The 23,397-nt window shown below is 41.8% G+C and overlaps 1 protein-coding gene across 1 annotated transcript in view; it reads right to left on the reverse strand.

The window, feature by feature from the left end:
- MST1R (macrophage stimulating 1 receptor) overlaps positions 1-18,793 on the reverse strand; it is a 60,572-nt gene extending 41,779 nt beyond the window's left edge. Inside the window, exons 1-2 of the mRNA XM_063121068.1 lie at positions 18,598-18,793; positions 9,995-11,307 (exon numbers count right to left, since the gene is read on the reverse strand). Of these exons, the coding sequence (XP_062977138.1) occupies positions 9,995-11,197 (1,203 nt within the window). The 5' untranslated portion in view covers positions 11,198-11,307; positions 18,598-18,793. The remainder of the gene's footprint in view (positions 1-9,994; positions 11,308-18,597) is intronic.
- Between the last annotated feature and the right edge of the window lie 4,604 nt (positions 18,794-23,397).

Consider the following 23,397-nt stretch of genomic DNA (forward strand, 5'->3'; position numbering starts at 1 on the left):
TTGACTACGCTTGTGGCTTCAAACTCATATGAAATAGCTCCCCTTCCATGAAGAGAAGACTCAAACTTGTGATTTTATTTTGCATGCAATCTTGCACGAATTCGCAGCTCTGTTTGCTCACGTCAGCCACTGCATATCATTGGAATAGTCTCCTTGTGACATCACAACAGTTCTAAACTACATGCTTTGTTGAATATGCAGCGTGCAGATGAGACTCACTTTTTTCTCTCCTTCCGATTAAGTACATGGGGCCCTGGGCCAAATCGGAACCACTACGCACAGATAGGGGAGATATAAACCTTTCACACACACCCCATTTCTCCACCCCCCCACACACACACCCATGTGCGGGCCTTCAAAAAGAAAAAAAAGACTCCACTGACACTGATGGATGTTTCCCCACTTCTTTTGTTAGGCCTTTCAAAGGCAATTTAGGGGGAGAAACCCAATAGGAACATGTAAACCTCCACTACTTGTGAGAGGTAGTCCCAATCTGGATCAGGGCCCCACATGCTTATTTGGAGGCAAAAAGAAAGTGAGGTTTAGCTGCATTCTACATATTTAATTTAACATGTAGCTTAGCCCTTATATTGCCTCTCAACAGCCGCAAGGTTGTTGCTGATACTGATTCCAGTTCCAGGGTGCTTTGATACACTCAGCCTTTAATTTGGCCAAGCAGCTGCCAAATTAGTCAACCAGCCACTAAAACGTCACATGCAGACAAAACTTTCCATTGCTGTTGTTCTTTAAGAAGTTACTACTACAAGAGGAAGACGACTGAAGTAATAAAAAAGGAGCTTGCCTTTCTGTTTCCTTCCTTCTGAAAACATTACTATTTCACAACAATCTGATTCAATCAGTGTGATCTAACGATGATGGTTTGTGGCCAACTGGTTTGGAAAGACTGTGGCTGGGGAATGGGCAGAGTAGGTGAACAAACATCATGCATGTCATAAGCATAGATCTGCAACTTTAACTAGGGTCCTTAGCAGGTGAGTTTTTACAGGCAGGAATTCACTGAGATGTCAATGCACACTTGCAAACACATATTAAACTGGAGCACAATCTAGTGAGCACTGACTCATAAGATTCCCTCACATCTTATTTAGCTCTGCCAAAGTTACCCGCCATGTCCAAGTTTGAATACTTGGATCCAAGACATTTATCAGATTAACACAGTTGATTAACACAGTAATCATGGCTGACCTTCTGTTCTTGCATACTTAGCTACAGAGGACTAGCTAACATCACATGTTCCAAAAGGTGTAGGATTGGAACAGAAACTTTGGATAGAATATGCTGCAGGCTTAAGCTTCATCGTTTTTTGTTTGTTTGTTTTTTTAAGTGTAAAAGTGCCAAGTTCCTGGGGAGCAGTAATCTTTTGTTGGCTCTTATTGGAAGGAATAGTGCCATCCGGAAGAATAAGTACCTGGGGATTTGTTCTGTAAATAGTCTGTGTGGCCTGTGAAAGGTTACAATGTTTCTGTATACACCTCAGGCCTAGCGTTGTTTCTGTGTTGAAGGCCTGTTTTAGTAGTAGTTCCTTGGAGACGTTTTGAAAGGGAAGGATATGACAATCATTTTGAATATTTATAGATTTACAGATCGGGCCTGGATCACCAAAATTCAATTTTGATTAGCTGAGAATTCTAGTTACCTGGAAAAGAGTGGTTGGGAAATGACCCTTAAATACTTGACTATTTCAGTATGTCTGAGGGAAGAGATGGTCTGCTAGTTGGTGGGTGTTATTAGAGAAGGACTAGGAGAAATCTGAGGAGAAAGTGAATAGCTAAAGCTTGAATATTAGCTATTCCTTCTCTGTGGGGTAACCATACGTGAGGAGGTGGCTGTATTGGCCAGAAAGCTGACCTAAGATCTTGGTAAAATGAAGCATGCATTAATACAAGCAGGCATTAAACCCCAGATAAATGGTCCAAAAAGCCAGAAATACAGCAGAAGGGGCTTTGGGAGTCACAAGAAGATTGTACCCAAACAAGTAATTAAGGGGCTTATATTAGCAACAGTGATTTGGTTCAGACAACACAATAACCCACACTCAAGGGTTGAGTGTGAGTTATTGAACCATTGATTGTTGTTGAAACATTGATTATCAGGTTAATTGTGGTTATAGTTTGTTATCACGGCTGGGTTCAGATGACATGATAACCCATGGTTCTACAAGCCATGGTTCAACCCTTGATTAAAGGTCATTGTGTTGTGTGAACCCAGTCAGTGTCTCTTGAGTCCTTAAGAAGTGTCAACAAGCATTTTTTAAAAGCCCCAAAGTTAATATTAGTATCCCCTTAAGTACAAAATATTCCTTTAATAAATTAATTTGTTTAATAGTTCAGCTTGTCTCTAGTGCTGATGCCCATCTCCCGCCTAGGTCTCTTATACCAAGCTACTAGGAGGTTTTAAAATATCTTAAGAGAATTAGTGGCAGTGGAAAAGGGTCAGCTTGTGGAACTCTTAGACCCATTGAAATGACTGGGACTTAAGTTAGACTAACATTGGATACAATCCCCAATAGGTACCTAAACACAAATAAATGTGCATGATGACACAATGTTTGTGTGTGAATATGCACATTATAAGAAAAAGCATTTGGGAAATATAAGTTCATAAATAGAACAAATCTCTTATTATATCTCCTACCAGAAAACTCTGTAAAGTTCATTTCCATGACAAGGCGAAATGAAAGCAAAAGTACAATATGGAAGGCAGAGCTCTCAAACTCAAGTCATGATTTTTTACTTTTTTAAAAGGCTTTGTCCTTCATTTAGGATTGCCTTCTTTTCTTCTGGCAGGATTCCTGTGCGTTTAACAGCTGCTATTGCATCATGTCATCTTCACGATATACTCCTTGTATTTTTAACATGTATGTCACTGTTATTCTTATTTTACAGATGGGGAGCTGAGGCTGAGAAACAGAAACATTTCCAAAGCCACACAATGAATCCAGAGCATAGGGAAGTGACTCAGATCCAAGTAAATCACTATCTTCTGGATTACACTGGTTCATAAAACAAAAAGTTCCAGCTTCTCTCATATATTTACATTAACTGGAAAGTGCTCCACATTATACTCTACATCTTGCTTTCATTTTACATAGTCCTTGAAAGGTAGGCAATCTCCTCTCATGAACCAGATGGGTCAGATGGACTACACTGCACTGCACATACAAATGACATTTTCTGAATTCACACTGACATGTTTGGCATTATTTAAACATCCTAAAACACAATTTCACTTGGTCTGGGGTTCTCCTCTTAAATTAGGCCAAATGTTATGTAAGTAGTCATTTCTGCATTTGCTCCTCACCCCACCCACCTTGGTCAACATTTACAATTCATGCAGTCTTCAGTGTATTATAAGCAGGGAGCAGGTGCACCACAATAAAGGTGAAAAGATCCCTTAACAAATGCATGTTTTGGAACATGCAAAAAGTTGTACATATGCCTAAAGAGAACATTCAGTAACACACAGGTGAAGCAAATACAAAATTAATTTGTTTCTCTTGTAAAAACAGATGCAAGATGTGCCAGGTGAACGTATTGGTTTGGGTTCCTTTGTGAATCTAGAAATACTTTCCAGGCAATGAGTCCAAGGAAAACAGCAGCTAATCCAGAAGGACTTTAATAATTGTTTATCCTTTGTATTTAACTTCTGACCACTAAGACTTTAAGTAAACTCTCACTTTCTACCCTAAACACCACAGCTCAGGTTACTTGAGCTATGGCAGAATTGTTTCAACTTCCATAGAGCCAGGCTGATATTACATCCTGAAGCCACTCTTGTCAACACAAAAGTGCAACCCTCTCAAAGAGTAGGTTTCAGCACCACATTATAAATTACCAGCTATGAGCTAACAGACTAGAGCAGCCATCACCAACCAGATGCCCTCCAGATGTGCAGGACTCCAATTCCTAGCATGCCTTAGCCAGCCCTGGGGGGTGCTGGGAGTTGTAGATCAACACCTCTGGAGGCCACCAGGTTGGGGAGGTTATATGAGAGCATCTTTTAAGACGGCTCTAGGTTCTGAGGTTCCACTTGGCTGGCTGCTGTGTTTCCTGGCAAAACAAGGAAGGACTGCGTTCTCATCTGAAGAACAGGAAGGCAGTCAGTGCCCAGTGATACATATTTCTGGACCATCGATTATGAGTAATAGGCAACACTATTTACACAAGTATATTCAGGAAGACAGCGCAGCACAGATATTAACTTTCATTACTGCTCATGAGAACACGTCCCCTAGAATTCCTAATAAAATGGTCACCCTTATACTCATGTAAATTATACAAAATTATATTTTCACCCTTTCTTGAAGTATAAATTTATATTTATTACCATTCACAGGATACCCTGTCTGCACAATTACATAATTAGAATTACCTATGACTTTTATTGCTGTTAAAGATGTTCTAAAGTGGTCTTAACAGAACAGACTTAAGTTAAAGAGAGCTTTTGAGCAGGGACAGTAGTTCAGTAGCAGAGCACACATTTTGCATGCAGAAGGTCGCAAATTCAATCCTCAAAGGTCTGACAATATAAAGCAGCCATTTACATTAAACCGCACTGACAGCCCAGGTTTCCCTGTTCTACTATGTGACCCTATTTTAAACTGTAATTAATCTCTACATTAGGAAACTTACTAAAGAGAGATGCAGATAGAATTGTGTCCTGAAGATGCACATCAACTTCCATTCTGATATCTCAATTTCCAGGGCATATTTCACATTAGACCATATATACTATACGCTTTTATCTGTACGCTGCCCTGAGATCTTATTGATATAGGGTGGGATATAAATGTTTTAAATAAATTAAATAAATAAATATTTTTCTTTCCTTTTTTAAAAAAATGTATGAGGGGTAAACAGCTTCCAGTTTGAATAAACAACCTTAAAAAATCTATGAATACCCCAACAAATTGTAGGTTAATTTTAGGTTGTTTAATCCATATACAACACTGACTGTGAAGGTTCAGATGTCATGCTAACAACCTATGAACGGGGCAGTCACAGGTTGCTTAAACTGGAAATGGTATCCCTGCAGATCTGCCCTTTAGCCAGGCACCCATGTAAAGATACAGAGGGAACATGAAGAGGGGGCTTATGCATTGTCTTTAGATCACAAACACAGTATTGCAGAGGCAGTGACATCCATTCATCCTGTCAACAAGTTTGTTTTGCTTGTGCAGGCTTAGGGACATACAAGGGGGTATACAGCAATCAGGTCTCAACTAGCCCAGATCCCACTTGAAAATTGTACGTACTTCTATTTCTATGCGTACACCATGTTAGTGGGTATCAATCACTTTTTTCAGTTTCAAAGTATAAAGCTGTAAATTCTTCTCCTTTTGAACTACTGCACTAACCTGCCTCAGTTCAGCTGTATCACATACTATTTCTCACTTGGGATATGATCTTTGAGGAGTTTAATCCGGTAGATGGAATCAACAAAAGCTTAAAACAGAAAAACTGCTAGGGCCCCATTTTAATCAGTGGAGTTTATTTTTGTTGTTATTTTGATTGTGGTGTGTAACTGTAACAGGTATGAAAAAGAAAATATTAAAGACATTCTTTCTTCAAATGCAGGTTTTGTTTGTTAAATTGTTAAAAAATACTTAACAACTAGAAGCTATCACTCACTGGTAGCATACCACAGTGCCCAGTTGGAGAGCCCAAACATGTTAGTATGCATATGGGACTTGCCACAAAGTAAATCCTACATCAAGAGGGAGGGAAAGATAGCAAAAGCTATGACATGTTGTGATAATTGAGGAGCAGATATTGCTTCAAACAAGATATCCAATTCTTATATTTGCTACTTCGGAAAAATATTTTAGTTGTTAAGTGCCAATAAATACATTTCCCCGCCCTTCCCCTCTTCATATATTACCTTCTTTTCACTTTAAGCATTATCTGTTATGTTCTATCTTTCCTCTCCACTATCCCCAGGCCCATCTGCTCACAGACTTCTTTCCAATTCCTACATTTCCCTCTGTGTTATGTAAACCTCTAAATGCTGATATGATCTAAATAGCTTCGCCCCACAGATTAAGAAACACAAAATCAGGCCTCAGTCTCAGAATCCTTTTCCAATGGCTAGAAAAGTAGATTTTCAGTTCTGGAATGCACCAAGTAATTAAACATTTTGAAGAAATACTGTCCCAGGAGGACGGTTATCATGTGCTTTTTTTAGTGTTTGAATTTACTGTTTCCGTGCCACCTGGGAGTACATGATGTAATGATGCTATTAGTGACTAAATCCTAACTAAGATATGAACAGGCAGAAATATGATTAACATAGCACATTAAAGCTGCATATTTTAAGTACATTCTCAAAGATCAAAGCCTAGAAAGCCAGGCAGCTGCAAACAGCTGGGTTAAGCCCTCTTCCATGCATTCCAATTGGCTATTGTTTTTATTCATAGAAGGCATGCATCTCTGACCCGCAGTCATCAGAAAACAACTTGTCTAAATATTTGAAATTCTAGATTCTAGTCCTGGTTAAGCAGCCCATTTCCATCTCCCCTCTAATTAGTTTATTTCAGTTCTTGCTTTAATGCAGCCTTTCACAGTCCGATACCTTCAGAAGTTTTAGAGTATAACTCCAATTCAGCCCCAGCCAACATGGCCTATTGTCAAGGATGATGGGAGCTGTAATCCAGGACATCTGGAGGGCACAAAGTAGGATCCAGTAGAATTTTAAGTTGTTTTAAAATTGTTTTTAGGATGCTTTTTAGGATGTTTTTAACAATGTATATTATGTTTTAAATGAGTATTATGTATTTTATCGTTTATTGTTGTTCCCTGACTTGATCAGAATGGAGAGGCGGGTAAGAAATTTATTATTATTATTATTATTATTATTATTATTATTATTATTATTATTATTATTATTATGTTTTTAAACTAAAAGCCCTCAAGGTGGAATGCAACAATAAAAACTCGAACTATTTGGGGGCTAACCCAAATTTTTAAAACACTGAGTTCCAGCTTTAGTTTCTATTCTAGTTCAGGTTTGTTTTTGACTGCTTTCTTCCATCATGAGAAAGAAAAAGTCACAATAATCAACATATCATGTGGGCCTGGAGTTCACCGATTTCAGGCCTGGCTCTTCGCCAGTTAGATTTTGGACTTTTGGAGACTGGAGAGGCAAATTTGACAGAGATCCCAGACAGAGTTCCTGGTTCAAACACTACATTGCTGACACAATGAGACCACTCCTACATGAGGAAAGAAAGGGAGACTGAAAGCAACACCTGATTTAGCTTTCACACACATTGGGGTTGCTGTTCTACCTACTTTTTCAACATTCGTAAGTATGCCTGTTTGATACCAAAGGCAAACTGCAGCATACATGCAGTAGCATTCGGGAGCAGCAATATCAGCCTAAGGATGGTGTTCCCTTTCTTTTTTTTTAACCTCCCACACTCCACCTCTGTTCAATCCAAAGAGTGCGAACCAGAAGCATATTCCCAACTCATCACAGCATAAAAGTTTTTACAAGAAAGACTTGATTTTCCAACTACCTATGCCTGAGAACGGCTGTGGGCCTGGATCACAGCCACCATTACTGACTTTCAATTTTGCCCATGACTTGTTGTATTGTTGTATACCCATTGGATTAATCACTTTCTCTCCAAATGTACCAGCTCTATAAAAGTGGTTTCATTACATTATCAGGCATTCAGTAAGCAGCCTCAGTTATAAAACTCCCATCCTGCTGCTTTGTGCCTTATACCCTTATTTATTTATTTATTTATTTATTTATTTATTTATTGCATTTCTATACCGCCCAATAGCCGAAGCTCTCTGGGCGGTGCATACCCTTGAGGCAGGCCTTTAATAAAGCCTTAAAACTGAAGATTGCACCCTATGCATGTTTAGACAGAAAAATGGCCTACACCTCCCAGAATGCCCCAGCCAGCCATGGGTCTTTTTTCTGTCTAAACATGCATAGGATTGTGCCTTTATTTGTTCTAACTGGCCTTTCTCAAGTAGTTAATACAAAATGTGTTCCACTCTCCACTTCAAATGTCAGAAGTGCTGTTTTTATATATTTGTATGTGTTTGTGCCTAATGCTTTTACTGATTGTAAGCCACTTTGTGAAGGTATAGATCTAAAAAAGATATAAAAGTCTTGAATAAATATATCAACTAGCAAGAAATCCAGAAGTCCCTTTTAAAGAAATAGGAACACATGTTACTTTAAGTAACCATGAAACAGCTGCACAGGATGATCATGAAGATGGACATATATTGTTTCACAGCTTTTATACTAATTTCATTTATTTTATTAACTATTAAAACATTTGTATCTCTCCCTATATCGAGATACTAATTAATTAGAAACCTAAAAGGCATAGAGTGGGGAAGGAATTTAGGTGTGTGGGAGAAATCAAAGACAGTATAAGAACACTATGGCTAATTTTTTTAAAAACCCTTCTTCATAAGGCTTCTGTCATGGAAACCTTAAAACAGTCCCACTAACTATATGACCACAATATCTAAAAAAACCATTTCTGTGTAAAATTCCATATGCCCTTTCCTGAAGCTTGTTATTGTACTAGCAACACCCAACGCTCCATTTATTCAAGTGCCTTCTTTTACTGGTAGTTGAATGTCCTATGGCCATTCCAATAAATGAATCATGAACAGTAAATTTATTAAAAATTAAGGACAACTCTTGGCTGAAACTAGCACTACTATGCATTCACACCGCCCAGGGAGGTGAACCGCCCAGGGAGCTTCGGCTATTGGGCGGTATAAAAATGTGATAAATAAATAAAAAAGAACTATCAATATATTTAACAACTTTCAGATGTGTAGCCATGTTACTCTGTCACAGCAAAAACAACGAAGAGTCACAGGGCACCTGCAAGACTAGCATTCATTGTTGCACAACCTTTCGTACTAGAGTCCGCATCACAAGCAGCTCTTTCTCTCATATTCTATTACCGACCAACAACCTCCAGGGGAAGAGAGAAGAAGTAACCTCGGCTAAGTCCACCATCAAAGATCAAAGCACTATTTGCGGGGTGATGTTTCCCCATTCTCTAGCACGGGTGGAGAAATCTGGCCCTTCAGGTTTCCCTGGATGCACCCCTTTCTCCTGTCCCCCCTCCCTTTCCTTCAACCATGGATAGTTTGATGCTTTCCTGGCTTTTGTGCACTTTTTTTCTCCATTCTAAAAGGGTGAAATGCTTCTCCCAAGGAATGTAAGGTACCACCAAGGTACTGGTGGTAAGAGCTTTAAGTTACAATATGCTGGTATTGAGTTGTATTTTGGCCCCACCCCCTTTGCCTTTGGCCCCACCCACCACTGGCATATGCTCCCCCCACCCCGGAAGCTTCTCCAAAACTGAATTTGGCCCTCAGGCTGAAAGAGTGTCCCCCCACCCCTGCTCTAGCAGAATCAGCAATGTTCCCCTGATCTCCATCAGACCCTCTCCTCCCAAGACCCTTCTGTTGACTGAAGGAAGTCTAGGTTTCTCCCTTACCTGGGGATGAGTGTAGGAACTCCCTCTGGCCATACATTTTGTTTTGCTAACCTTATCCTCCCTTTTATTAAGTGTTTCAGTCCCTGCATTGACAAGCAGTGGGTGCATCCTGCTGACAGCCAACAAAGACCAAATCCATTTTGGAAGGTGAGATCCCAAATTGGTGGGCTATGCCGAGGTTATCTGTCTACTGCCTGCATCTGCTTCTGCAGGCTACTCTGAGGCACTGAGATAAAGGACACTGTGACAATGCTTGTGACACCTTGGTTCACAGTTTCTTAATTTCTCATATTTAAAATGGGAAATAGAATGACCCACCTCAAAGAGCTGATGTGAAAATGAATAAATGCCTGTAAATACTTTGTCTGTTAAAACATACTGTATATAAGTGATGAATAACAACCGTAACCCACCCTAAGAAACATTTCTGAAGTCACACACAACTATACCATGCAAGATGGCAAGAAATGCTTTGTGGGAACTTACATTCTGTGGGCAGTACTCAGCTTCCTGATAAAAGCGCAGTCCTCGAAGCATCTTGTCATGGTTGTTCAGATTGCAGCATTTCCTCATCCCTGCATCAATAGCCTCGTTGATCTTGCTCATGGGAAAAGCACAAACTGCCGAGTACTTCTCTGGCACCACGCTTTCCACCCGGCTTTTAGCAAACACACCAAAGAGAACCAGCTCTGTGTCACTGATGCTGAGATCATGGGCCAGCTTTGATCCAGGCTTGGTAGCATGAGCTGCCTGCAAGATATTAAAGTCTACTTGCCCATGGTTCGTTCCAAGACTCCGCTTCCGCCTGTTTGGAAAGCGGCAGTCCAAGTTCATCTCACGGTATTTGCGCACTTCAGTCTCCCGCATGTTAAGCCGCACTATTCTAGTGTGGTACAATCTGGAGCTGGGATTTTCTCTTTGGACTGTCAGGAAATATACGTAGTTCTGGTCATTAAAGGAATACACATAATCAATGGGGTATGTGTCTTGATACTCAGGCAGCACAGTTAAGGAATGGAAAGGATTTTGAAACCCATCCAAGGTACTCTTCAGTCTCCGTATAGACACCGATTTAGGGCTATATGTCTCTGCTGTGCTTCTGTTGATGGTAGATGCAATGTAAAAGTATGAAGCATATTCATCCACAACCACAGCTCTAGTGCCTAAAGGACTGGCCACACAATCTGGACACTCAGAAGGATTGTTAAGGTCAGCTGAATACAAGCATGATGTTTTTCTAATTGTAGCAACGTCATCCTGTATCTCAATCTCATGCTGGAAACAAATTCCATGTTGGGAACTCCCACAACTGTAAAGCCAAGGTTCAGAAGGATCCATCACCAAAACTTTGTTATCCGTATCTTCAAACTTTATTGGCCCTTTCACTGGGCACAAGTCACAGATCTTGCACTTGTTACTACCCCAGGGACCAGTCACTACGGTGGACAAAATTTGCAGCTCTGAGTTCAGTATGTAGATCTTGTTCCGAACAGCAACAAAGATTGCATTAGCAGGCTCATAGGTGACTAAGTTTTGGATGTTACTCTCAGCCATGAATGTAGACAAGTTATATTTCACTGTATAATCGTTAGTCAAGTTATGGGGAATATGTGGGCATTGCCAAGCATTCCCAATGATTCTTATGGGCAATAACCCCAGCATGAGGCAAAACAGAAATGATATACCCATAATAGGGGAGATAACAATAATGCAGAGTCCCAGATATCAGAGGCTACCTCAGTTCTTCAGTTCTGTGTGGATCTGCAATCCATGCAGTATGGTCTACCATCTCATTACAGCTGAAAAGAGGGAGAGAAAACATAAATGAGTAATGTTGCAGCAATAAAGAGGTGGCAAGTTTGCAATTGAACTTTACTGAGCATTTCATAGACAAGCAAGATATTTTAGTTAGCTAACTACACAATATAAGGGGATCAGTTCTCATATGAAGGAATCTACGTGAAGGGCTTTTCTGCACAGAGGTTTTTCAGCCGTCAGCCTTGCAAAATTCACCACACTTGTGCATTATCTAGCCATATGTAGGGTATTATAGGCTGTCTACAGGTATACACACGGGAAATAGCACTGTTGATGTTGGAGTACCCCTACACAGCCACACAAGGACACTGCTTTTCATAGTGTTATACTATCCTATAGGTATTGCTTCTGATCATCCACATTGGTCCTAAAGCACTTCATTGGTCCTAAAGCACTTCATATTTGAGGTAAATGAAATTCCCATGTCCAGGGCACCTAATGTGAACCAGCTGACACAAGCTACATTAGGTTACCTTAGCAAAAGAGGGAAAGAGAGTAGGGGGAGGGAGGTTTCCTCAATTCATTGGATGAAGAAAGACAATTTGTTTGAATAATGGACTAAGTGCTCTGTCTCCTTGCAGCAGGCTCAAGGCCCCTTGCAATTAGCCCATCACTCGGAGTAACCAATATACTGAGTGACTCTCAGAATAATCTGGGCTACACATAGGATTGGGCTACGACACACTGCTGTGCTTTATAGCCTAGCAGTTCTATGTGGATCTTTTTTTAAAAAAATTGAAAAATTGACTTTGACAAGGGGCAGCAGCACTTCAAATCCTCCCTAGTTCATCATTTCCATTGTTTAAAACACAATCTTAATCCTAGTTTAGTAACTGAAAATATGTTTTATTCAGACATTAGCAAATTGACAGCACCCCAATGCTCTCAGTCTCCTATAGCAAGCATAATCAAGAAATAGTAATTGATCCTTGGGCATAATGACAACCATTGTTCTACTGAAGGAGTCCACTGGCTTGCTCAGGGTTTAGACTAATGGATCTGGTTCAACTTCAGAAGTTAATTCTAGGTATGGAAACTGGTCCCAGCTCAGGTTTCCTTCCATCCCCAGAGAATACAGGTTTCCAACCGCTACCCTGCCCTGATCCCATGGGGAAAACTGTTGACCCAGGCTAAGTAGTGGCAGAAAGATTTCGCCTATACAACTTTTCCCATTAGGGCTCTACACTCTCACCCTTCTGCTCTAGATCTCTCTCTCTCTCTCTCTCCTTTCTAACTTCTTTTCTCCTTTTTAGCCTTGTATTTATTATTTATTTATTTATTTATTGCATTTCTATACTGCCCAATAGCCGAAGCTCTCTGGGCGGTTCACAAAAATTGATGCTAAATACTTTGCCTAAAATGATATTTAAATACCACAATATATTCCTCTAACTTTTCCAAGTTGACTGAAAACTAATAAGTATAGATAGGACCTTGGAAATCAGTAGAGTCCTTAATGTAATTAAAGCTGTAGTCTAATGTTCCCACATTTTATGTTCAGTACTTATTACTCTAAGCCTGATGCTCAACTCTTGAAAGATTTGCTCATAAAGAATGAAGATCCTGTTTAACATCTGCATGTTTGTGAATTGTTAAGCGTAACAACTTCTAATATGCTTGTACTGTTAGTTATGATGATTCAATGAGAAGCCTGCACACAACCAGAATGTATTTACACCACACAAGTGGAAGGTGAAGAAAAAGCAAACACATATTCCTGAATGTGCTTTCCAAGCTTTAAAGAGGAGAATAAAGATCCTAATGGAGAAAATGCAGTTCCAAGCAAAGTTCTAAGCACCTCTGGATTTAAACTGGAAATCAGTTTAAGTTATCAAATTACTGAAATATGTCTTGTTTAGTCTGAATAATACACACCCTGTGTAGCCTCTAAGGACACAGCCAGTATCTTACCTAACCAACCCTTTCTCTGTAAGAAGTAGGGTTTCTCCTTTTCGTGCTAAGTTTATTGTTGTCTTGTCTTAATAACTATCTCCTCCTTGCTCTTATCCACTCCAGCTATTCTTGCAGTATCTTCATATATATTACCTTTGTCTGGTCTCTTTCTTACTTGGCTGTTATCATTGTAGGCTTTTCCTCTTGCGTGTTTCCTCATCTTCTTCTGTTTTACTCCTTCAGCTATCTCTCCTGTCTCCCCACTATTTATCCTTCCATTCACCTCTGTTCTGTTCTTTCTCCACCATCCCGTTTCTCTCTCTGCCTGCTGTTTAAATAGTCCCGCTTTGCCTTTGGGACCACCCACACTGGCTCAGCATTCTCTTCCTCCTCCCTATACCAGCTTCTAGCTTCGTTGGCAGGTCTCTGCAGCATGTTGCCTTTGAGGCAAAGAACCACTGGAGCCTGCCACCAGTCCAGAGGTGGGGTTTTCTCAGGGTGTGGTGCTTCTTCCTCCTCTTCAGAAGCCTCCCTTGGCTGACAATTGTAAATTGAGCAGAATGAAAATTCAGCTTATATTCTAGCTAGGGGAAAAAATTAACAGCTGAAAGTTCTTGGAACTTTGGGGTCATTTTTGTCTCCAATATTCTAATTTTTGATTATGCAAATAGAAACTTAGTACATTACCAGAGGATTATCTTGCAGACAACAACTCATATATGTTGTTTCTACATGCATTTCCATCTGAACAAAATTCTATTTCAGACATTTTATCATAGCACTTTCGTAGTATTCCTCTTCTAAACATGATGTCTGTAGCCATTAAAACTAGTAGTCAAAAGGCCACATACACACTAAGTTTTTCAATGTGAATGCTTATCCTTGCATATTCCTTTAGTTTTGTCTCATATCCATAAACATGGATGCTTAGCAATATGCAGGAGAGAGACAGAGAACATGTATGAATGTAACATGTTTGAATGTAACATTTCAAAGTGCTGGTTATGACCTATAAAGCCCTATATGGTTTGGGCTCAGGTTATTTGAAATAATGTATTCTCCCTTATGAGCCTGCCTGTGCTCTGAGATCTTCTGGAGAAGCCCTTCTTTCAGTCCCACCTTCTTCACAAGCACGCTTGGTGGGAACATGGGAGAGGGCCTTCTCGGTGGCTGCTCCGGTGCTCTGGAACTCTCTTCCCGGGGAAGCTAGGCTGGCTCCCTCCTTGATGGGCTTTCGGAAGCAGGCTAAAACTTTTTTGTTCCAGCAGGCCTTTGGAGAATAATCTGGCCCTCCATCTATGTTAATGTCTTATAATTTTGTTGTGTATTTTAAATGTTTTATGGTTTTGTTCCCCCCCCATGTATATTTTAAACTTTGTAAGGCCACCTTGAGGCCCAGCATTGGGCAAAAGGTGGGATACAAATAAATATAATAATAATAATAATAATAATAATAATAAGTGTGCACACAGGGAAAATGTGCATTTGCACAATTGTAAAAGAGAAAGATATTACCAGACAGCCTGGGAGTAAATAGAATTCAGAAACATATGAAATAATAGCCTTTAGATGTTCATGCATAATTGCACCATTGTCAAAATCTGCCCATTCTAAGAATGTAAGAAAAACCCTGCTGGATCAGGTCAAAGGCCTATCTGTTCCAGTATCCCATTTCCCATAGTGGCAAACCAAATGCCTCCAAGAAGCCCACCAGGAGGACCAAAGTACAACAGCCATCACCCACGCTTGTCTCCCAGCAACTAATGCTGTCTGTAATTCTGGAGGTGGCATAACCAGCCTGTGGGCAGGGACTGTCTTAAGAAATGTTTTTTCTAAGCCGTTTGAGAGCCTTTTTTGGCTAAAGGGCAGAATAAAAGTGCTATAATAAATATGTAGAAACCATGGCTAGCCTTCTCTTTCATGAATCTTTTTCTAAACCCCTTTTAAAGCCATTTTAGTTGGTGGCCATCATCACCATCTTCTCCATCTAAGTCTCCATCTAAGATGGAGGATACTTGGCTCAGCAATACTACAAACGCGAAGGATCTTGGAATTGTTGTAGATCGCAAGCTGAATATGAGCGAACGGTGCGATATGGATGCAAGAAAGGCAAATGCTATTTTGGGCTGCATTAATAGAAGTATAGCTTCCAAGTCACGTGAGGTACTGGTTCCTCTTTATTCGGCCCTGGTTAGGCCTCATCTAGAGTACTGCGTCCAGTTCTGGGCTTCACAATTCAAGAAGGACGCAGACAAGCTGGAGCGTGTTCAGAGGAGGGCAACCAGGATGATCAGGGGTCTGGCAACAAAGCCCTATGAAGAGAGACTTAAAGAACTGGGCATGTTTAGCCTGGAGAAGAGAAGATTGAAGGGAGACATGATAGCACTCTTCAAATACTTAAAAGGTTGTCACACAGAGGAGGGCCAGGATCTCTTCTCGATCCCCCCAGAGTGTAGGACACGGAATAACGGGCTCAAGTTAAAGGAAGCCAGATTCCAGCTGGACATCAGGAAAAACTTCCTGACTGTTAGAGCAGTGCGACAATGGAATCAGTTACCTAGGGAGGTTGTGGAATCTCCCACACTAGAGGCCTTCAAGAGGCAGCTGGACAAGCATCTGTCAGGGATGCTTTAGGGTGGATTCCTGCATTGAGCAGGGGGTTGGACTCGATGGCCTTGTAGGATCAGGTCCTAAATTCAAACCTGATGCTTTTGATGTTATCTTTTCTCCAGATATGAGAGGGCCTAGCTCATGGGTGAAAGCCTCATGAACAACTTAAAAGCTAATACACTTTCCCTTTCTCAGTAACAACTATATCAAAAAAGGAGGTGAGATATATCATTTCCCATGTTTGTACTTGGAATCTTAATCCTATAATTAGTTAGAATGCACAATGAATTTCAAATTGGCTGCCTTCCATTTTCTATCTTGAATTAACAAATGACACATAGAGTAAGTGACCAGCATAACAAACAATCTTAGTATCACTTATGAAAATACCCAAACCTGTGCAAATGCGTATTTTGGGGTGTGGCTAACATATAAAAAAATGGAACACCCAGATATATTTTTAACTGCCTACTCTCCCTGTAGATTTTTTTTTTTATTAATGCCACATGTTTTATAGCCTAAAACCTGTGCATGTTTATTCAGAAGTGCCATGGATTGCAGTGGGATTTACTCTCAACTTAGTATGCATAAGACTATAGCCTTGAATATATCAAGGAGTTTCTTTCTCCAGCACACAATTGAAAAGTTAGCAGAAGTTACAGGTAGGGAGGTGGGCATGGTTTGGCATATTACACAGCAGCAAATCTTCATCTTCCACAGGAATGTACACTTCTTAGGAAACCACAACCAATCCAATCTCCCTGATAAGCCTATGTAATACACATCACTATACATGTGTTTTGTTTATTTATGAAACATTTCTGCCTCACCTTTAGCTTTAAGTGCTCATGGCAGCTTGCACAAATACCATTCATAAAATCCACAGTTAAAAATCACAGATCCATCAATTCAGCCAAACATGATCAGAAAATCGGAAGCCTTTAATATACACATTCATCAGGAGAATGCTAGGGAAATCATAGACTCATAGAATAGCAGAGTTGGAAGGGGCCTATAAGGCCATCGAGTCCAACCCCCTGCTCAATGCAGGAATCCACCCTAAAGCATCCCTGACAGATGCTTGTCCAGCTGCCTCTTGAAGGCCTCTAGTGTGGGAGAGCCCACAACCTCCCTAGGTAACTGATTCCATTGTCGTATGGCTCTAACAGTCAGGAAGTTTTTCCTGATGTCCAGCTGGAATCTGGTTTCCTTTAACTTGAGCCTGTTATTCCGTGTCCTGCACTCTGGGAGGATTGAGAAGAGATCCTGGCCCTCCTCTGTGTGACAACCTTTTAAGTATTTGAAGAGTGCTATCATGTCTCCCCTCAATCTTCTCTTCTCCAGGCTAAACAGGCCCAGTTCTTTCAGTCTCTCTTCATAGGGCTTTGTTTCCAGACCCCTGATCATCCTGGTTGCCCTCCTCTGAACACGCTCCAGCTTGTCTGCGTCCTTCTTGAATTGTGGAGCCCAGAACTGGACGCAATACTCTAGATGAGGCCTAACCAGGGCCGAATAGAGAGGAACCAGTACCTCATGTGATTTGGAAGCTATACTTCTGTTAATGCAGCCCAAAATAGCATTTGCCTTTCTTGCAGCCATATCGCACTGTTGGCTCATATTCAGCTTGCGATCTACAACAATTCCAAGATCCTTCTTGTTTGTAGTATTGCTGAGCCAAGTATCCCCCATCTTGTAACTGTGCCTTTGGTTTCTATTTCCTAAATGTAGAACTTGGCATTTATCCCTATTAAATTTCATCCTGTTGTTTTCAGCCCAGCACTCCAGCCTATCAAGATCACTTTGAAGTTTGTTTCTGTCTTCCAGGGTATTAGCTATCCCACCCAATTTGGTGTCATCTGCAAATTTGATCAGCGTTCCCTGCACCTCCTCGTCCAAATCATTAATAAAAATGTTGAAGAGCACTGGGCCCAGGACTGAGCCCTGCGGTACCCCACTCGTTGCCTCTCCCCAGTTTGAGAAGGTTCCATTGATAAGTACTCTTTGAGTCCGATTCTGTAGCCAACTGTGAATCCACCTAATAGTTGTTCCATCTAGCCCACTTTTAGCTAGTTTGTTAATCAGAATGTCATGTGGTACTTTGTCATGAAAGTACCACATTTCATTTGAAATGAAAATAGTTGTGTGGGTTTGTTTGTTTTTACTTGCCGCCTTTAGGACAGTAGGGACTGAGCCCCTCTCCTTAATGTTTTCATACATTACATGTTCATAGGCACCATTAAATGTGCCTATGAACCATCAAATGTGTGATAGTTATGAGCAGAGGTTACGCAGTGTCCTAGCCCGTTCCGAAATATTCAACTCTCAATTGTCGGAAAATGCAATATTTGTTGAAATGCAAAATTCAACGCCCAATGACTCCGCAGACACTCCCTCAACAACAACAACTTTAAAAAGCTCCATTGGGAAAAAACGAAAGCCAAACTGTCGGGAGCGAGGTGGTATCCTCGCTCTCTTTTCCACAAACGTCCTGGGCAACAGGTGATAAGCTAAAAAGCTCCAGCCCAGCCTCACCCCTTGGCTGGACAAGCAGAAGGCACCTGCTCAGCCCCGTTCAGCCTATTTCAAGCGCCCACATGCCGACCGAGAACGCCAGCCGCCTCTAGACTCGGAGCTCTCGAAAATCAATGCATAGGACGAGCGGGGGCAGCAGCGCCACATAGCCACGGCCAGCACTGCCCACCGTTGACTTCTTTGTGGGAGCGCCCCACCCCCAGCCCTTTCTCCACGGACCCTTGCCAAGGACTCACCCCCGCCGCCGTAGCTGTCGCCGCGGGCTCTCTGAACTCCGTGCCCAGCACACACCTGGGCAGGAGGCTTGGAGGAAAGTCGAGGCGGAATCGGGCGTGGCCAGAACCCAACGGGCGGGACCAAGGCAGCTTCCCTTCCTCTTGTCTGGCCGCCTCCGGAGCGGCACGTTCCCTCCATCGGGAAGGCGCGTAGTTGTAACGCCTGGCTCACTCAAGGCAGGCGGCGCCCGGGCGGGTTCAAGCGTGCTTGCCAGAAGTCGTCCTCTTCCGTTTAAAAATCTGCTGTCCCTTAACTCGGGTCCAGATAGGCGGCGCTGGTGGCAGCTCAGGGCGGAGGTCCGCAGCACTTTTCAGTGGAGCGGGAAACAAGCAGCGTTCATTTCCCTCAGGGCCGACTCGGGTTTCACGCTGGCGCTTGGAGAGTGCTTGACCAGCGCGCGTCCCGCGCTGAGCACGAGTCTAGTGTAAAATCCAACATAAATCCTACATAGAGTAGACCCATTGATATGAATGAAATTAGTGAGTCCCATTTATTTCAATGGGATTTATGTTGGAGTTTACAGGGGGGGGTTTAAAGCAAATTTTCCAACTGCACAAATGCCCTGTCAGACATCTCCCCTCGCCCCCGCCTAAGCCAAACACATTATTTTTCTTTCACGACTGGACAGGTTATTACCAACACTAGTAGCACCTTAAACTTAAAGACGGATTCCAGCAAGGGTACACAGGACAGAGAGACAGGCAGAGGGACCAGACCATGCAATAGACCCAAGGGCCAACTCTGCCCCCACAATTATTCAAGCAACATTGTCACAGGGCCCAACAACATCAGTCACACCATTAAGGGCTCTTTCACCTGCATCCTCTAATGTAGTATTTGCCAGTAATCATTTGCCAGTAATGCCCCTCTGCAGTTTACATAGGACAAACAGGTCAACCTCTGCAAAAGGAGAATAAATGGACACAAATCAGACATAAGACAAAGCAGAACCCAGAAGCCTGTGGGTGAATACTTCAACCTTCCAGGGCATACCATTGCTGATTTGAAAACCACCGTATTACAACAAGTACACCACAGAGGAACAACCCAACAAGAAACGGCTGAACTGGAAATTATCAAGAAACTGGACACTATACAACGTGGTTTGAACAAAGATGACAGTTTTCTATCCCACTACATGGTTTAATAATTCCTATTTGGACCCTGTAACTGCTTAACTCCCAAACCTCACCTCAGGGGAATGCTTCCAAGTGAACACTACAATCCTATGGAATTTCCTGGGAGTGAAGAGGTTAGTCTGTTTACAAGCAAGCAAAGCAGTTCGTTTGCAAGAGAGAAGCTTCTCTCAGGACCAATGACATGAGAATGGCTTTTGAGTCGGTTCCTGAGCAGACAGGAAGAGGGAGACAGAAAAAGGTTGATGACTCTCCATTTTCTCTGACCTCGTAGAACAAAGAGGCAACTTAAAATTGGTTCAGTTCTCTGACCTCCCGCCTGGGCCTGGGGCAGCTTCATTCTCTGAAAAAAGTGACTCGGGAGGACTCTGACGTAGGTAAAATGAGAATCCTGGAAGCTTAGGGATGGTAGGGCCACAAAATAAGATATGTTAGCTGTTAATTTCTTTTGTGTGCTTATCCCAATACAAGCCTCAGAACTGTGTGTTTGGTAGATTGCCCAAAAGGGAGAGAGGGCCAGAGGGGGTGGATCCTCCTCCTGTAAAATTTATTCAGGAACCACCCAGAAAAGAGTTGACATTCAGCAAACTTATTTATTATGAAGCTGGAATGTTATGTACAAGGCCGGCTGCTGCCAGATTCCATGATGGCTCTCCGGCCTGGTCTAGCTCGTGTGTGTGATTGGATGGGGCTGGAGCAACACCAGTGTCTGGCTGGCCTTAACAGCTACTACAAAAAATATGGACTGGATCTGTAAACAATACAGATCCAGTCCCTGTTTGCCTGTTTACAAATCCCTCCTGTTTGCCTAAATCCAAGGAATTCTCATTTAAAGAAAAGTTTAGGCTTTAAAGCAGGTTGCAGACATACAACCCCTAGTTCAAAGAGAGTGTTGCTAGGGGACAATTTTCCAGGCTTCCCCCCGCTTGAACAACAAAGTGATGGAACAAAATCTGGTGGCAGAAGTGCAAGTGCATAATTGCGTTCTGTGATTGTTTCTTCTGTCTTTTTGGTATTTTTGGGACCCAGACTTTATAACTGTTTTTATGCCATCACGTTCAGTAATGGCCAAGAGGATGGGACAGCAATGCCTCAGAGGATGGCTCATTGTCAACTCGAAGTCAGGCGAACATCAGGCAAAACCTGTCACTAGAGATGGACAAGATACCAAGGACAGTTCTACAGCACATGTTGAGCTTCAAGATGACAACAGCAGTAGTTCCATTTGCTCTGGGAATAGGGGACATTGCAGCAACCAGGACAATGTAGAGGTTTGCAGCAGTGGCAGTGCCATGGACCAACCACAGACTACAGCCACCACTTTTGGAGACATGGGGTCATTGTCAAAATCATCAAAGGGCGAAGGGGAAAAGAACACATTTCTTTGATATGCACTTAAAAGGACATCACTACGTTCTATGCATCCCATGTTACAGCAACCAGAACACTGTAAAGATCTTCCTGAATACTTTAACAATGCCTGCCATAGCCACAGAAAAAGGGACAGTTTATCGGAAAGATACTGTAAATACTCATTTGGTGATCTACTTCCATGTTGAAGCTGTAAAGGCCCATCATATTGCTTCTCTCCCCATGGTGGAAAATCTTCAGGCAAGCAATATGGGCAAAACTATTAGAAAGCATCAGAAAAGTTGGCTGACAAGATTGGAGGTCTAATGCTTCATGTATACGGAGATGCCAAAAAACCCACATTGAGTGGACACTCCTTTCCTGCACGTGTTGTTATCAGCCAGTTTTCCCAGGCCTTCTCATTCAACTCTCCTAAGCTGCTGAACGATATTCCTATTGATCTTCAATATGTGAGTCCAAATGGTCATCATGATTTCCTCCAGTGCATTGTAGAGAATGACCAGGAGTGTCTCCAGAAAAAAATTGTGCAAGGACACACTAGCAAGGATACAGTGATGGATCAGTAGGCAGGACATGCATAGACAAAATTTATGCATTGGCCGAAGTGGTTCTCAAATCTGGAGAAGAGCAATACTTCTTGGAAGCTCAAGAGCCAACAATGCGCAGGGTGCAGGGCCTCATGGCTGCAATTGAAGAGGGTTGCAAGGGCGTGATTGGAGACACTGCCACACAGAATATTTTCAAAAATGCTTCTTCTGTTATGACTGATGGAGCATCAGTTGACACTGGGGAGGAAGCAAGATTGTGCCACCTGGCACTGATAACAACATCCCACTCATCAAGATCTGGTGTTCCATCTGCAGGTCCAACTTGGCATGGAAAAAGTCTGCAACACTGTCACTGAAGTGAGCCACATTTTTCAGAAGCTGGGTTCAATCTGCTCTTTCTTCCATGTGTCAGGTGTGCACACACGAGAACTCAATGAGTTGGCTGAAGCAAACAAACCTTGCTTGCTATTGCTCCCAACCATCTTTGAGGTAAGATGGACTCCTTCTCCATCATGGATGCAGTTATTCACTATTGGCACATGCTTGTTACATACTTTGAATAATTGAAGGAGGATGGCAGCAAGGGATTCTTTACTTACCTCGTCACAGAGGGAAACCTTAAACTCATGGCATTTCTGGTAGACATCCTTTGTGTGTTCAGCAGGTACCAGAAGCAGCTTCAAACAGATGCTATCACCATTCTGGACCTGCTGAGTATGACAGTGGTGGTCAATGCTCGCACAGAGAAACCTCACTTGATAGGTGGGTAGAGGCTCTGCACGAAAGCACTGAAATTAATTAGCTGGAAAAAACAAATGAAAGTACTGACCCTAATAAAGATGAGGCCAAGGAGGTGTAAGTCACACCACCAGTTTGTTACTGACAACTGAGATGTGGAGGCTATTTTCATTGAAGTGCGAGAATCTCTCAGTAACTTTCTTGAAGAAAAGTTCAGCATTGATGACGACCTAATAAATATCGCCAAACCATTTTGTGACCTCTCTCCAGATGTGGATCTCAAGAAGGTATTCAACACATTGAGAGCAGACTTGGATCTCACAGAACTGGGAATAGAGTGTGAAGAAATATTGCACATTGAGTGCATTGACAGTGTGCACACCATGGCTTTGAGGGACAAAGTCAAATTCTTTGCAGGGTCCCTGAATTACAAGAATGTCACTGCAATCTTCTCCCGCAATCCCTGCAAAGCCCCATAGTGCTGAGGTTGAAAGGCTCATAAGTACAAGTGTTGCACTCAAAAGTAAAAGTAGTGCAAACAGAGAATTTATATCTTTATATTCATTATAATATGTTACCATTGGCTGACTGGGACCCCAGACCAGCTCTTTTGCATTGGCTGCAGAAGAAAAAACATAGGGTGTGATACAGGCCTAAAGCATGAGAACAGGAGTACTTTAAGGGTATTTACAAGGGTGCAACAAAGCATTACCTGCCCGAAGATAAAGAAAAGGAGGTTGCAGCCAAAAAGAAAAAGCTTTTTTATAAAATGGTTTGGGCATTTGCTTTATGAAAAATGAGCACATTCTGCCCTTATGTAACTTGTGTTACATGCATTCCTTGACTTTGTCTATTGTTAAGTTCTTAACAAACACATACACATAACATGTGTCTTATTTTTTCACCACTTTTTCCAACTGCACATTATCAAATTTCCAACTGCACATTATCAGATTTCCAACTGCAC

Source organism: Elgaria multicarinata, chromosome 3, assembly GCF_023053635.1.
Source record: "Elgaria multicarinata webbii isolate HBS135686 ecotype San Diego chromosome 3, rElgMul1.1.pri, whole genome shotgun sequence".
In the NCBI taxonomy this organism is placed as follows: domain Eukaryota; kingdom Metazoa; phylum Chordata; class Lepidosauria; order Squamata; family Anguidae; genus Elgaria; species Elgaria multicarinata.